The sequence below is a fragment of the Dromiciops gliroides genome, chromosome 5 (assembly GCF_019393635.1).
Source record: "Dromiciops gliroides isolate mDroGli1 chromosome 5, mDroGli1.pri, whole genome shotgun sequence".
In the NCBI taxonomy this organism is placed as follows: domain Eukaryota; kingdom Metazoa; phylum Chordata; class Mammalia; order Microbiotheria; family Microbiotheriidae; genus Dromiciops; species Dromiciops gliroides.
In genome coordinates, this window is record NC_057865.1 from 162529785 (window position 1) to 162545468 (window position 15684).

At 37.4% G+C, this 15684-nt stretch overlaps 1 protein-coding gene across 4 annotated transcripts; it reads right to left on the bottom strand.

Moving 5' to 3' along the window:
* Nucleotides 1-478: 478 nt before the first annotated feature.
* MEIG1 (meiosis/spermiogenesis associated 1) lies at nt 479-14021 on the bottom strand. 4 transcript variants are annotated; one of them, XM_043965393.1, is made up of 4 exons: nt 13859-14021; nt 10194-10196; nt 6128-6297; nt 479-3917 (listed from the first exon to the last, which is right to left on the bottom strand). In XM_043965393.1, the coding sequence occupies exons 3-4, from the start codon at nt 6263-6265 to the stop codon at nt 3789-3791; spliced, it is 267 nt and encodes an 88-aa protein (XP_043821328.1). In that variant the 5' UTR covers nt 6266-6297; nt 10194-10196; nt 13859-14021; the 3' UTR covers nt 479-3788. The 4 variants fall into 4 exon arrangements, with proteins under 4 accessions (XP_043821328.1, XP_043821326.1, XP_043821325.1 ...); XM_043965391.1 differs by lacking the exon at nt 10194-10196 and adding an exon at nt 12866-12867; XM_043965390.1 differs by lacking the exon at nt 10194-10196.
* Nucleotides 14022-15684: the final 1663 nt, after the last annotated feature.

The following is a 15684-nucleotide window of genomic DNA, read 5'->3' on the forward strand; positions in this document are numbered from 1 at the left end:
AAACATATAGCATGAAAAAAAAAACATAGCATGGATGAACAAGTAGTTTCCGGAAGAAGAAATCAAATTTATCAATAGTCATGTGGAAAAAATGCTTTAAACCACTAACAGTGAAATACAAATTAAAACAACTCTGGGATACCAGCTCACATTCATAGCTTGAAAAGATCACAGATAAATTCCAGAAGGGATGTGGGAAAAGAGGTCCACTAATGAATTGTTCATGGAGCTGTGAACTAATCCAACCATTTTGTAGAACAGTTTGGAACTATATTCAAAGGGCTATAAAACTGCACATTCCATTTGACCCAATAATATTGCTATGGGGTCTATATGCCAAGGAGAACATAGGAAAAGGAAAAGAACCCATATGTGCAAAAATATTTACAGCAGCATTTTTCTCTGGAGGGCAAAGAATTAGAAATTGTGGGGGATGTTCATCAATTGTGAATGGCTGAACAAGTTATAGTATATGAATGTGATGGAACATTGTGCTGTAAGAAATGATGAAGGGGGGTACTTTCAGAAAAACCTGAGACTTGTATGAACTGATGCAAAGTGAAGCAAGCAGAACCAGAAGAACAATCTATACAGCAACAGCAATTTTGTAAAGCTAATTAACTGTGTCAGAATTAGTAACTCTAGGGGCAGCTAGGTGGCACAGTGGATAGAGCACTGGCCCTGGATTCAGGAGTACCTGAGTTCAAATCCGACCTCAGACACTTAACACTTACTAGCTGTGTGACCCTGGGCAAGTCACTTAACCCCAATTGCCTTACCCCCCCCCCAAAAAAAGATTTAGTAACTCTGAGGAATACAATGCTTTGCAGCAACTCCAAAGGATAGATTCTGCAAAATGCTATCCACTTCCAGAGAAAGATGGACTCAAGAGTGCAAATTGAAGCATGTCTTTTTTCCTTTTTCTTTTTTTTAAACATGGCTAATGTAGAAATGTTTTACATGACTTCATATGTATAACAGATATAATTCTTGCCTTATCAAGGTAGCAGAAGGGCTAGAGTGAATTTGGAAATAGAAATATAAAATTTAAAAAATATATAACATGAGGATCTCCTAATAACTGACAATATAGAACATTTGCATTAAAAGCTTCAATTAGAGAATTCAGTATTGAAATGTTTGACCAATAATTGACAAAGGCTTGCTATGTTACTTAAGAAAAACAGATTTATCTATTCTTCTAGATTCTCTTATTGTTGTATTGTCAAGAAGCAAAATACCTCAGCTATATGTTAAGTTTGTTTTACTAAATTACCTTCAACCTTTACAGAGATCTGAATTAACCTAGATGCATCCTAAGATCAGTAGCTACAAAACATTCCCCCCATAAACTTGGGGTGTATTCTCCAACAAATACACAGATTCTGTAGGAAATGTGGATACATAGAGTACGCGGGTAGAGAAGCACATACATGGTGAAACACATGTGACAAAGTCAACTCATACCTTGGGCATTGTGGACTCTCGAAACCCTTTCTCTTTTGGTATTTTCATTCCACTCCCTCCTGGGCAAAGTCTCTTGCTGGGCAGGTAATTCACCTGGGATCTGCACTGCTGCTCAACTGATTGTCAGAGCTAATTCTTTCTTGAATCTATGGCTGACTCTCTTCTCTGTTGGTGAGGTCACACTGCTCAAGGCAATGTTTATTAATTACCTAAACAATGTGTCTAGATTTTTTAAAAGGACCAACAGGGAGCCAATAGCTAGCTATCTTATAATTCCCTTATGCCTGAATGACCCCCTTTTTTTTTTCACTTTAAGATCTTAACATCTTGCCTCTTTATCTACCCCCTCACATTTTATGATTTCATTAACTGGCTAGGGGAAAGTCAGTTGATCAGGGGTCTCTGCTATATACACAACAACAATCCTTACCCAATAATGTTATATGGATTAATGTTCCTTGGATAATTTAAAATGTCTAAGTGTGCCAGTCTTCAAAGGGAAGACATAAAATATAGTGCATATTATCTATGGCCTATGTGAACTAAATACATGTAAAACTTGCCAAGAATTCTGAGATTTTTATGTTCCTAAATTGTACCTTTTCCTTTGCTGTTTCATTAGTCCAATAAATGAAATTACAGTGAATCTATATGTGTATATGTATGTATATACACACATACATAAAACTAGCCCAAACCTGTGCACTTGTGTAAGAATGTTTATTCACTCTGTAGGAAATATATTAAAGAAGCCTGAGTATTTGTGTTTGGGTTTCAGATCATTATTTAGAGGAATGAACTGACAGAGAAAAAGATGACAGGAAGCTATAGTTAGTTGAGTTAGTCTTGGTTCTGAATCTCAAAAAATAGAAACATAGTCACATTCTTCTGTAATCTAAGTACAGAGTTTATTAATAGCACTTAAATCACTAGTGGAATGCTCACGCACATAAAAAAAGGTATAAGGAGCTATTTGTTGATGCCTGACCAGCACTCTTGGGTCCCCATACTTATCTATTTTGGAGAAATGAAGCCACATAACTATAACCCAAGCAATTGTCTCTATCCAGACTATAGGCCAATTCTTAGTGGAAAAGTGGTTGGGCGGAAGGGATTAGAGTCCATGGGGTTTAAAAGAGTCCATGATCTCATGGGGGCTACAGACTTTTACAAATATACCAATTTAAGATCCCAGGTAGTTTGAATACTCCAGTCATGCGTAACTTATCTAAACAAGGAGGCTGGCAGAATTCCTCTTTTTGGTCAGAGGCTGCTCATCATTCATTCTAAATATTTCTGCTTCCTCTCTTCGGGCAGAGTGGTGGCAGGGGAGGGGGGTGGGAAGTTGGGGCATAAGGGCTTAGTATCACTAAATTAAATCACTAGAGAAAACTGTATAATGATTATTCTTTGATGAAGCTTGGGAGTTATATAAATCCCTTCAGATAATGATAATAATAATAACTAACATTTATACAGCACTTGCTATGTGCCAAGTACTTTATACTTATCTCATCTGAGCCTCATAACAAGTCTGCAAGGTAGGTGCGAATATTATCCTCATTTTAAAGATGAAGAAAGTGAGACAAGCAGATGATTTGCCCTGGGTCACACGACTACTGCCTAAGATTGGATCTAAACTTAGGTTTGCCTGACTCCAGGCCTGGTGCTCTATCCACTGCCATTTAGCTGGCCCAATTGCTTTTTAGGAACTTGGCTATGCTGAATATCTAAGGCGGTTAGGTTTATTTCTGGTTTCCTCAGATGATCTGATAAACAGGAAATTTTTTCCCCTTCTTTGCCCTACAGAGTTTGCTGTTCATGGCTTGATGAATTTGAAGAGAAGGTAAAAAGCACTGTGCTGGGTGGAGTGATGCTAATGACAAGGTTTATATCATCTTTTAAAAATTATCTTAGTAAAATTTTATTTGCAGTCACTTGAAAACTTAAGTAAATTCTATGCGATGTCAGGCATGATTCAAAAGCATGACTTTTTCTAATATAAATAGGGTTGATTTAATGTGACAACATTCCTGAAAAATAAGTTATTTGCTTTTTAACTCAATCCCCAAAATAGAGAAATAACCAATTTTCCCCTGATTTATTTTTAGAAGATGACAATTTATTTATTCACTTATCTATCAGATATTTTAAACTATGGGGCAAGGTGGCTTAAAAGAAAGCTAGTTTCATTACTTTTATGTTACAAAAGCATTAAAGTGAAGAGTACAGCTGGTGATGTGACATACATTTTACATGTTATATCATGAAACTCAGTGGGTTTTTTTAAAATAAATAACAAATCACACAAGGAAGAAATGCTAATAAGCATAAATTTTCACTTTATGAACCTCCTTGTCTTCACATTCCCTCTGTTTATTATAGTAATAGAAAGTATTATCTCTTCTCTGAAGTTTCTTCACATAGCCTGTCTCTGGCCAACGATCTACCTGAATACACACAAAAATAAAAAAACCAATATTATAATATTTATGAAGTACTTAAATACAAAAGAATTATTGCTATTTCACAAGTGATAATTCATAATTTTAAAAAGGAAGTATTAAATTAACTTGTATAAAACTTTGATTCTTCAACAAAGTTATATATACAGACTTTCAGATAAATAATTGGAACAGAAAATTTAAAATGAGTAATTTATCCTAGACTCATTTTAGTATTTCTGCACAACAGCTAAGATACAGAACATATTCAAGGAAATTAAAATTTCTCATGCCTTGAGGAAATACAATCTAGAACAGGAAGCAACTTTAGAAACAATTTAGTTCAATTCCATTTTCCATTAAGAAACTGATGTCTAGGTATATTAACAGTGATTTACCTAAGGTGATACTGCAATAAAGATCTTAGTTACTTGGGACTTGAATTCAGGTCCTCCAAATCCAGTGCTCTATTACTGCAAGCTCCACTGTAGCTTGATGAGTTGCCTCATCAGTATCACGTCTACAAGATGTTATCTTTGGGCAAAGCCATTCCGAAGGAAAGGTAAAAGGGTCTATTGACTCCAGGCCTAAGCTTTTGGGACCATATTTCTGGATATATTCTGAGAGAGAACTGGCAGAGGAGGAGGTAGTCCCACCAACCATTAAAAAAAACCCAGAATCTGAGGCGCACATGTCATCCCACAATCCCACCAATACTTAAACAACACATGTAAGGCTGCTTTTCTCCTCTTCTACATACATTCCTCAGGATATCCTTTTGTGACTATTTTTCTCCCTTAATGTGCATTTTGATGAACAGCCTTATTTTAATACTTAAAATATATCTGATTTAAATCAGAATGTGTACTTTAAAAAATTGACGCATAATTTAAGACTTTTTGAGTTATTATGGATAAGTTTCTCCTAACTTAGCTAAACTAGTTCTTCCCAGGCTATACTTGAAGACTTTCAGCTTGGAAGGACTTGCTAGACCTTGCTCTCTGCTGGCATGAATAGCCTTCAACAATAAAGGATTTCCTCTATTCCATGATTAAGTAAGAGAGTTCTAGTTTTGCCTATATAAAAATGTAATAAATCCTGGTTGACTGATTGAAAGGTGAGGACTCAGTGTGCAAACATTCATTGATAAAAGAGATTGCTACAGATCTTTGGGGTCAGACCTGTCTATAGGTAAAGGGTTGGGGCTTATTTTAGATAATATTCAAATAATATTATTCCTCTCCTATATATTTCAAACCTATTATAATACTAAACACCCTTAAAAACCCTTCCTGTGGTGATAGGAATGTAGTCAACTTCAAATCTTTGTGATAATGATGATAAATAAAAATCATTGATAGATTAGGATCAATACTTTCAAAATCATTTCCAAGCTTTTTTTAAAAATCACAGCTACTAATAAGTAGCTGAACAAAGTTTTTTTTCATCTTTCATTTTTCAGCACCCTTTTTTGTACTTAGAACTGATAAGAAAAGCCAGCTGGATGGAAGAAAAAGATAAGAATCTAAAGACATTTAGGATTCACAAAGTAGATACAAGCCTGAATTAACTGGGCACTTTGTGTGTAGCTTCATCTATATGAAAAATTCAAAGCATTTATAAATCCAAAGCATCCTTATAAAGAAAAATTTTAAACACCTAATAATGAAGATGAATTTCATTAGGGTTGAATATGGCTAATGCCCATTGTTAATAAGTTACACTCTAGACATTTAACAATAATAGCTAGCATTTATTTATTACTTTAAGTTTTCCAAAATGCTTTACAAATGTTAGATCATTTGATCCTCACAAGTTGTTGTGAGGATCAAATATGAGATGGGTGCCATTTTTTTTTAACCAGTGGGAAAGCTGAGAGACAGAGGTTGTGACTACCCAGAGGCACACAGCTAGTAATCATTTGAGGGAAGAGTCAAACTTATTCTGACTCCAAATCCAATTCTCTAACCATTGCAATATCTAGTTGCCTAGATTATTTGATCAACTTTTTCATAAACATTAACAAATTCCTTAAAAGAAAAAAACTGTCAAATTCAATGTTGGAACTCTATTCCCTCATCTCCGTCCTCCAAACCCTTCAAATGCTAGAAAGAACAGCAATAACAAAGAAACATAAAAACAAATATACTGCTTCTTAAATGGGAGATAACTATTCTGATAAAGAAAAATTATTCTGCTTTCCCAATCTACCTTACCATAGCGACTTGCTTCACTTGTTTATATTCAATTTCATCCCGATATCCTGCTTGTTGAAATCTGTACAGATTCTCTATCTCATCTGACCATTTTTTGGCGCGACTTATTGATTTTGGTTTCATGTCAGAACTAGCCATGTCTACAGAAGTTTTGCCACCAGTCTTTTTTTCTGAAAGATGTATAAAACAGTATTAAAATTATGACATATTATTGAAATAACCCCCATCCCAAATGGAAATTACATGTATTTCCCAATAACCCTGTTTGTAACCAGCCTCATACTTTAGGCAAAATTCTGTTAAAGATTACAAGGTACATACAGCAAAGGCCACTATGTTTTTCCTGAATCTTCCTGATCCTCCTTGATATCTGACACTAATTACCAAGTGGGCATTTTAACAAATTCCTCCCTACAGCCCATACAGTAAAAATCCCTTTTATGAAATTAATACTTAGGTACTTTTTCAGCTAAAAGTTTAGAATTCTTAGACTACTGATTTTAACCAATAGTAAATAGCTTTTAAAGTGAGATATTTCAGAGAAGCATTTTTTAAAAGAAGGAACTGAAGTACATAAAATAGTTAAATTTTTCCACAATGAATTCCAAAAGCGGGTAGGATTTATGCCTTTTTTCTTGAAAAACAAAACAAACTAGAATAGACTTGGAAAGCTATTTATTTAATTATCAATTAAATTCAAAGTTATGACGTCTTAATATTGTATTCTGATCCTGTTTTGAGCAATTGTATGCATATTTCCGATATACTATTATTTTTAACATTAAGTAGAATGTCAAAACGTCCCACCATTCCATATGATCATATTTTAAAATTATCTCTTTTCTTATTGCCCTTTGTTCCGAAGAAGGGAGTGTAAGATCTTTTCACTCTTTTCCCTTCCTTGTTGCTGGGAAATTGCTGTTTCTTCTTTCTCCCCTTCTTACCTGCTTGCCACTCTGGTCCATTTGCTTAAATCACTGTGGTGCCCAGTCCTGTGACAGATCAATGTGAGAACCAAAACTAAGACATAAAGTCCATGACAGTCATAAGGTGGGCTCCAGAGTTACTTAGGCCACTAATGTAAAGACATATGAAGGACATTGTCTCTTACAATTTGAATCCAATTTGACTAATATTTATTGAGGGCCTTCTTACTATATTTGAGGTACTCTGTTAGGTGCCTGGGGATATACAGACATATATGACATAGACCCTGCTTTCTAAAAGCTTACACTCTAATGGATAAGTACACAAATAATGATATGATATCCTATGATACAGGAGAGAGTGATATAAGTGCATAGAGTTCTAAGCAAAGTGCTATGAGAGATTGAAATAATTTGGAGGAGAGGGTGGAAGATCTGGGAAAGTTCCATTTTGGAAGAAGAACCAAAACTGGGCATGAAATAAGAAACACATCAAAAGATGGGAAGTGACTATTCCAGGTATGGGGCGTAGCACAAGCCAACATGGAATTGGTAGGGGGAAAGATATAAAAGGGGAGTGGAGAGTAGTTTAGAGTGTTTGGAACACAAAATAAATGTAGGAGTGTAGGATGAGATGACACTGAACAGGTAGGTTACAGCCAGACTGTGGTAGGATTTGAATACCAGGATCAGAAATTTATATTGTATTTGTTTGTTAAGGGGTCCCTGGATTGATTTCAGGCAGTCCATGAACTTGAATGGGAAAAATATCTTTTTTTCACTACCCCTAACCAAAACCTGGCATTTTCTTCAATTATAAATGTAGGCAGCAAACTATTATAGGCATCACCATCACAAGGATCCAGGACACAAAAAAGGTTAAAAACTCCTGGAGCAGAAGAATGACATGATGATAGCACTGCATTAGGAAGACAAACTCCAGGTCATGTGTTGCTGTACTGGGGAGAGAACAGATTTCAGGCAGTTAAGACCAATGAGGAGGTAGGCTAGTTGATAAGAGCCTGAACTAGGGTGACTAAAATGGAAGGTGGAGAGCAGGTGCCAAACAAACACACACACATACACACACACACACACACACACACACACACACACACACACACATAAACTGTGGAGGTATAGATGAGAGGATTTGGATGGTGTGGGGTAAAGGAAAAGAATGTGTTATGAGAGAACTCTACGGTTAGAAGAATGGTGAATGGGAACACAATGGTGCAGTGAAAAGAAACAGAAGTTAGGAGGAGAACCAGATCTAAGGTGAAAATGATGAGTTCAATTTTAGACATGATGAGTTTCAAATGCTAGAGGGACATCAAAGATTAGAATTTAATGTGTACAGAATGCTATCTGCGGGGGCAGCTAGGTGGCATAGTGGATAAAGCACCAGCCTTGGATTCAGGAGGACCTAAGTTCAAATCCAGCCTCAGACACTTGACACTTACTAGCTGTGTGACCCTGGGCAAGTCACTTAACCTCCATTGCCCTACCCCCCCAAAAAAACCCCCCACCAGAATGCTATCTGAAGTATACTTTTTTTTTTTTGCGGGGGGCAATGAGGGTTAAATGACTTGTCCAGGGACACACAGCTAGTAAGTGTCAAGTGTCTAAGACCAGATTTGAACTCAGGTCCTCCTGAATTCAGGGCTGGTGCTCTATCCACTGCACCACCTAGCTGCCCGCTGAAGTATACTTCTAATAGTTTTACCTTTCTAACCACATAAACCAGTAAATTAAATAGAATGCATCCTGAATTTTCACTGTGTGAAAATGAAACTATTTTTCTATTAAAACATTCTTTCTAGTGAATGAAATACAGTAAAGTCAAACCTCATAAAATGGAAATCTTAAAAATTAGTCATTTTGAGGCAATGTTCATAAAATCTATTATAGCTTTTACTCCGCGCTAAAATGTATAAATTCTAACTAGCTTTCAAGATACTCTATCTTCCTGGTTTACCTATTTCTTTGATTCCTTCTTCCCTACTCATTCAGTGGCTCCTCTTTTTCCTCCTAATCCTAAACTGTAGACATTCTCCAAGGATCAGTCCTTTACCTTCACCACTTCTCTTGCACTCCCTTCCTTTGAAATCTTACCATTTGACTATCAATCACCTCTATGGATAACTTCAAAATGTTAAACTCTGACCTGTCCCTTGATCTCTAGGCCTATTATTTAAAACTGCTGCTAGATATCTCTTTATGGATGTTTTGTCATCATCTCTGTGCAGCACACTCAAAACAAGTGATCATCTTCCCTCCAAACCTGCTCCCCCTACTTTCCTCATTTACTTATTTCTATTACTGGCACTACCAATCTATCACCCAGGCTTGAACACTGGGTGTCATTTCAGATACTCTCCCTTGAATACTCCTCTTCCTTACAAATTCTGTCTACTACTTGCTCCTGACTTTATTTCCTCAATAATTTTTGCATTCATCTACTCCACTAGCTCAGGCTCTCATTGGCTGGATTAATGTGATTTTTGTCCTTGTTTATGGTAATTCCCCCTGCTCTCTCAATCCAGACCATACACTGCTGTCAAAGTGACTTTTAATCCAAATATCTGAATTATTACTCAACTTAAAAAAAAACAACTGTGATGTTTCTCTATTGCCTACCAAATAAAAGTCCTAATTCTTAGCCTAGAATTTTAGACCCTGTAAATGGTTCCTATCCATTTTCTCGTCTTATTTCATCCTACTCCCCTTCATTGTACTCTTGACTCTTGCCTAGCCAAACAGGACTACTTGGAGTTCCCTAAACACATCCTGGGGCCGCTAGGTAACAAAGCAGATTGAGTACTAGGCCTAGAGTCAGGAAGGCTCTCCCTGAATTCAACTCTGGACTCAAAAACTTACAAGCTATGTAACCCTGGCAAAGTCACTTAATCCTGTTTGCTTCAGTTTCCTCATCTGTAAAATGAGCTGAAGGAAGGGCAAACCACTCAACACAAATACAACCAAAGCTTTTACTCATGCCATTCCCTACTAAGCCTTTCTTCTTATCACTGTCTATTGAAAAATCTGTTTTTCATGACCCACCTAAACCTTCCCTTGGGTCAGAAGGGAATTTTTCTTTCCTGAACTCTCAGAGCCCTTTTTTATTTTTTTACTAACACTTTCTATTTTGTACTGTAATTACTTATGTGTATGTCTTATCTCTAGAGGGCAGGACCAGTTGATTATCTTCAAATAGCTATCAATAGCTTATATGATGCCTTGAACTGAATAAATGTTTGGTCAATTAACTTTTTCAATTTTCCAGATAAGACAATTAAAATAAAGTTTGACTTAAACACATTTCACATATAGTGATATTACTAGGACTAGTTTTGAAACTTTGATCTTTATTCATTCAGGCCTAAGGTAATGTTCTATTTCTAGGTATAACCATGTTTTTGTAAGTGGTAGTATATATGTACATATAACATTTAGTAGTACATACTGTTGAACAATAAACCAGGTTGTTCAAAAGAGTAAAGGAGATGCTCATCCTGCAATTCCATTCATTTTAATGGGAAGTTAACTTTAAATTCTAATTATAACCACTTACATGCCATCTTGGTTAACTGTTTCACTGCTGAGCAACATACTAGGCATGTCCAACAAACGAGCTTGTCCAGTGGACCTGAATGTACTTGGTACATTTTGATAACCCAATTATTCAAGTGGATATTCCATAGAAAAAATGCTGCCAAGAAACATGCAAAATAAATACCAGAGTGCTACTCAGTGCATTCAAAACACTTTCAAAATTTAATGTCAGGTTTTACCATAAATTTAGTAAGTGTATTACTTAAAATGATAATATAAAATGAAGCAGTTTGTATAAGTGGTAGAACAGTCTTAACTCCAATTGATTTTTGAGATTTGGCTTTTCAGTATACAATCAATAGTATTTTTGCTTCAATGTGTTCTCTATATTAAACACTGACACACATTACAGTTATGTCTTTATTTCCATTTTCCCTACATGAGTCTATGATTCTAGTCGTTTCAAAAATATAGAAAACTGTGTGCTAGATTTAACAGGATAGAATATAGATTAAGTGCTAGATGAGGCTAATATAGGTAGGAAATGAACATTCCCCTTGGTAGAACTGCAAATCCTTTGTGGTAAATATTAGGCACTTCAAAATTGTTCATTTTCTGTTTGAAATAAGATTGCTTCCCCAGCAAATCTAAAATGAACAGTATCTAACAAGAACCTTGGACACTATTGTCATAGTATTATATAGCAGTGGTGTCAAATACAGCATTTTTTCAGCTTTATAATTTGCTTTAATGTGCGTACAACACAGAACAAATTTAATATTATTACAAAAATATATAATCTACAATTTACTTGTCTGTAGCTAAATATTTCCAATCCTTCTGGCAAAAAGCAGTTGGAGATTCAAACTGTATTAAGAACATTCAACATTTTGAGAACCAAAGGCATTTACTGTCAAACATGGCAGAAAAATAAGTAACATTCCCAGTTTATTGGATAGATATTTTGATTTCTATAATAAAGTGATTTTTGCAGGATTAAATTTAATGGTAGAAATGCCGCTTTTCTTTTGATATATTAAATTTCAGTACTTTTTACCTTTCTGAAAGGGAGTTTTAATATGTTCAGAGTTTTAATGTTAATAAGAATTTGCTTGATAGATGCAGTAAAATCACTTCTTTCAGGGTCACCAAGGTAAATATAGCATCCTATCCCAAATGAGAAGCAACTGAAATAGAACACACGAAATGGTGTGTAGTGCAGATTTCTCCTACTACTTTACTCCTTTCTGCTCTGCTCTCTACTACACAATGTGTTTGCCAACCAATACTTTCCCTATCCTCTTCTATTTACTGATGAATCCCTGAAGGGCACTAATATTTCTTTATTTTTAAAAAATATTTTCCCCCAGTTATATGTAAAGATAGTTTTTAACATTTACTTACATTTAACATGCACTTACATTTCTAGTGGTATTCAAATTCCTTTATTACATTTTTTTCTTTTTCTTCTTTTTTTTTTTTGCAGGGCTTAAGGGTTAAGTGACTTGCCCAAGGTCATACAGCTAGTAAGTGTCAAGTGTCTGAGGCCGTATTTGAACTTAGGATCTCCTGAATCCAGGGCCTGGGCTTTAACTACTGTACCAGCTAGCTGGCCCCGTATTTCTATCAGAATTAAAATTCCTACACTTTTTTTTTTTTTTGGTGAGGCAATTGGGGTTAAGTGACTTGCCCAAGGTCACACAGCTAGTAAGTGTTAAGTGTCCAAGGCTGGATTTGAACTCAGGTCCTCCTGACTCCAGGGCCGGTGCTCTATCCACTGCGCCATCTAGCTGCCCCAAATTCCTACACTCTTAATACTTGGTTCCCTTTTACTCTTCCTGTTCCCCAGGATATTATGTTAGGAGCCGAATAGAAATGAGTGGCATGCACCTAACTCCTATCTATAGCTGATGCTATTTTAACCAAAATAAGTGAATGTGTCTGTCTGTACCTGCATGTTGAGTAATCTGATTAAAAAGTAAAAGGATTGTATGTTGAGAACAATGAATCAATAATTCTGGACACGAGAGTTGTAGTGTCGGTTTTAAAGTCTTAACTTTAATTTCCCAGAGCTACTTGTGTCCCCATCTTGGACACCTTTTTTTATCAATACCTAACCCACCCCCAGACCTTACTAGTGCCCCATATTTCTCTACCTTTACTTCACGTCCCCCTGAAGAACAGTCTCTACCTAACTTCTAACCTGACAATTAGTTCATCAATAAACTCATTGTAGTAAAATAGAAAGTTATATAACTTCTTCAGAATTCTGAATTCAGTTCATAGGCCAGTGTGCATCACAAAAAAAGCCCTTCTGAAGACAAAAAATAAAAATAGTTCACAATTACATGCACTTTAAGTTACCAAATACTTTATATATACATCTCCTTTGAGCCTCACAACAACCCTGTGAGGTAGGTAGAGGCAAATAAATATTAGACCCATTTTACAGAGGAAATTATGATTTGATAAACTGAAGTGATTTTTCCAAGGCCACACCTCTAACACGTGCCAGAGCTGGAATTCAAAATCAGATTTGAGTTCAAACCTAGGGTCTTTTCCAATTTGTGTTGTATAAACCAGTACAAGTTCAGTTTCTGTATATAATCCCTCACAACGGTTGGGAAAAATAGATTCAACATAGAATAATTCTTTTTTAAAAAAACACATTTTAAAATATCCTAAAAATGCTCTTCTCCCTTAAGATTATCGATCCCTATGCATTATAAAAAGACTGACTCAACAAACATGCCTTCTCTTCCAAGACTGAATAAGTACTATGTGCATTTGGGGATGAGGTTCTTTTAGAACTATTAACTATTTCTCGGGAGGCCACCCTCATAATGGACAACGTTGGCTCCCCCACATTCCTTCCCGCGGGTTTCATAGGTATCATAAAGCGTCTGAGACTTTAAAAAAAAAAAAAGGAATGCCCAATTGGTAAAGGGATTGGGTGAGGGGGGGTGTTAATGCGTGGAAGACAGCTTGGACCAAGGAGCAGGAGGAGGAATAAAGCAAGACCGAAGTCTAGACCTAAAAAACGCCAGCTCGACCTCGCGGCTGCGAGCAATGAGAGAAAAAGGGGGCGGAGCCTGGGGCCGTGGGGAGGGGCCTACTTGGACCAGAGAGGCAAGAGGGGTGGCAGGGCCCAGGTCCGCAAGAGCCGCGTCCCCCTGCCGACCGGTTTCTTGCCCTTCACGGTTCCCATCGCCCAGCTGCCTGTGAGGTCCCGGGGCTGCCGGTTACTCACTGCCGACGCCCTGTGGCACTGGAAGCTTGGGCGGAGGCGGCGCTGGAAGCGATTCCTTTGGCTTCTGGGGCTTCTTGGACTGGGCCAGCAAAGATACAACGGCCGCCCCTGCGCCCTCCTGCCTCTTAGCAACCCGGAAGCTCGCTCGAGGCCCAAGCCAACGGCCCTTCCCTCTTTCTCCCGTGCGCCTGCGCCGGGGAAATTGTAGTATTTGGAAAGGCGCTTCCGGAGAGCCAGGCGCTGGAGGTTATGGGAGCTGGAGCGTGTTTCCTAGGTGACTCCTCGCCCCGCCCACACCAGGAGGAACCCGCTGGAATTGTCGCGAGAGCGAGAGCGAGAGTTTGGTTTCCCTTGGTATTAGACTCCCAAAGGTTCACTGTAACTTCAGCCAGTCGCTTAACCGAACCAAAAACCACCTCACAGGGTTGGGGAGGAGATCAAAATGCGATGACGTCGCGCCCTTGTCACGTAGTATGACCAGTATGACTTTGGTCAAGGTTATTCATCTCTGAGCCCCTGGCCGGCTCTAAATCTACGATCCTTATTCACTGTAGGAGCAGCTTGAAGTCAGGATGGACCTGGCCTGGACACAGCTCAGGGGCCATGGGCAAGAGGCTTTGGCAACTCCTTAGACTTCTCTTCTGAGACTGGCACTTCACTTGGTGAAGGGACGAGGCTGAAGCCATAGATCCTTGGGGCATTGTTGTTGAATTGGAGAAAGCCACAAAACGCCCCTGTCCCTGCCTCACCCACAACACCCAAACTCCTTCCGAATTGTTTCCCCCCAAAATTGGACCTGAAATAAGCCTAATGAAGTTTTTAAAAACCTTGTACATTTAAAAAAAGAATTATTTTTGTTAACTGCTGGTGAGAAGCAGTGATCTTCATGAGTAACTGTGGCCAAAAAGATTCAAAGGTAGATGACCTGGGGACCGGCCTCCCTAGTTTCACCTAGGCTGTCTGAACAAGAAACGTGAAACCTGTTGTAAGAACTATATTCAAAGCCTCCTTAAAAGGTGGTTCTTTGGGAATCTAGGATCACCTCCAAACTAGGTAAAGTGCTAGAAGATAACGTTAGTGTGGAACAGGAGATCTTTTTTTGTTTTTTTTTGTTTGTTTTTTGTGAGGCAATTGGGGTTAAGTGACTTGCCCAGGGTCACACAGCTAGTAAGTGTTAAGTGTCTGAGGTCTGATTTGAACTCATGTTCTCCTGACTCCAGGGCCGGTTCTCTATCGACTGCTCCATCTAGCTGCCCCTGCTGTATATATTTTTATGCATATGTGTTGTCTTCTCCATTAGGATATAAGTTCATTTCAAGTAAGGATTGCTTCATACTTTGTACTTATTTCCCTAGTGCCTAGCATAATACCTAGTATGTGGTAGGTAGTTAATAAAATACTTGGCGATTAATTGAGGACAACTTGTCAGCAATCAAATTGTTTTTAATTTCTCAGAATCATAGATAGAGCTACAAGGTATACTAGAGATTATCTATTCCAACCTCATTTTACAGATGAGGAAACTGAGTGAGGTCTTTTTGTTTGTATTTATGGAGTCAATTTGTAGTATGTGAGTTTGTAACTGAATAAAAGAATAAAAAGCATTTATTAAGGGCTTACTGTGTGCTGGGTGCTATGATATGGAGATGTAAATATAAAAATGAGATAGGCCCTGCTCCTTGAGAAGCTTACATTTTAATAGAGGGAGACCAAAAAAAAAAAAAAAAAAAGGAAAGGAAGGGAGTCTCTGGAGAGTCATTGATCCATAGGACAGGCAACTGTCATGTTCTTTCCAGGAGCCATTTTAGTTGTATTGATTTTGTTGC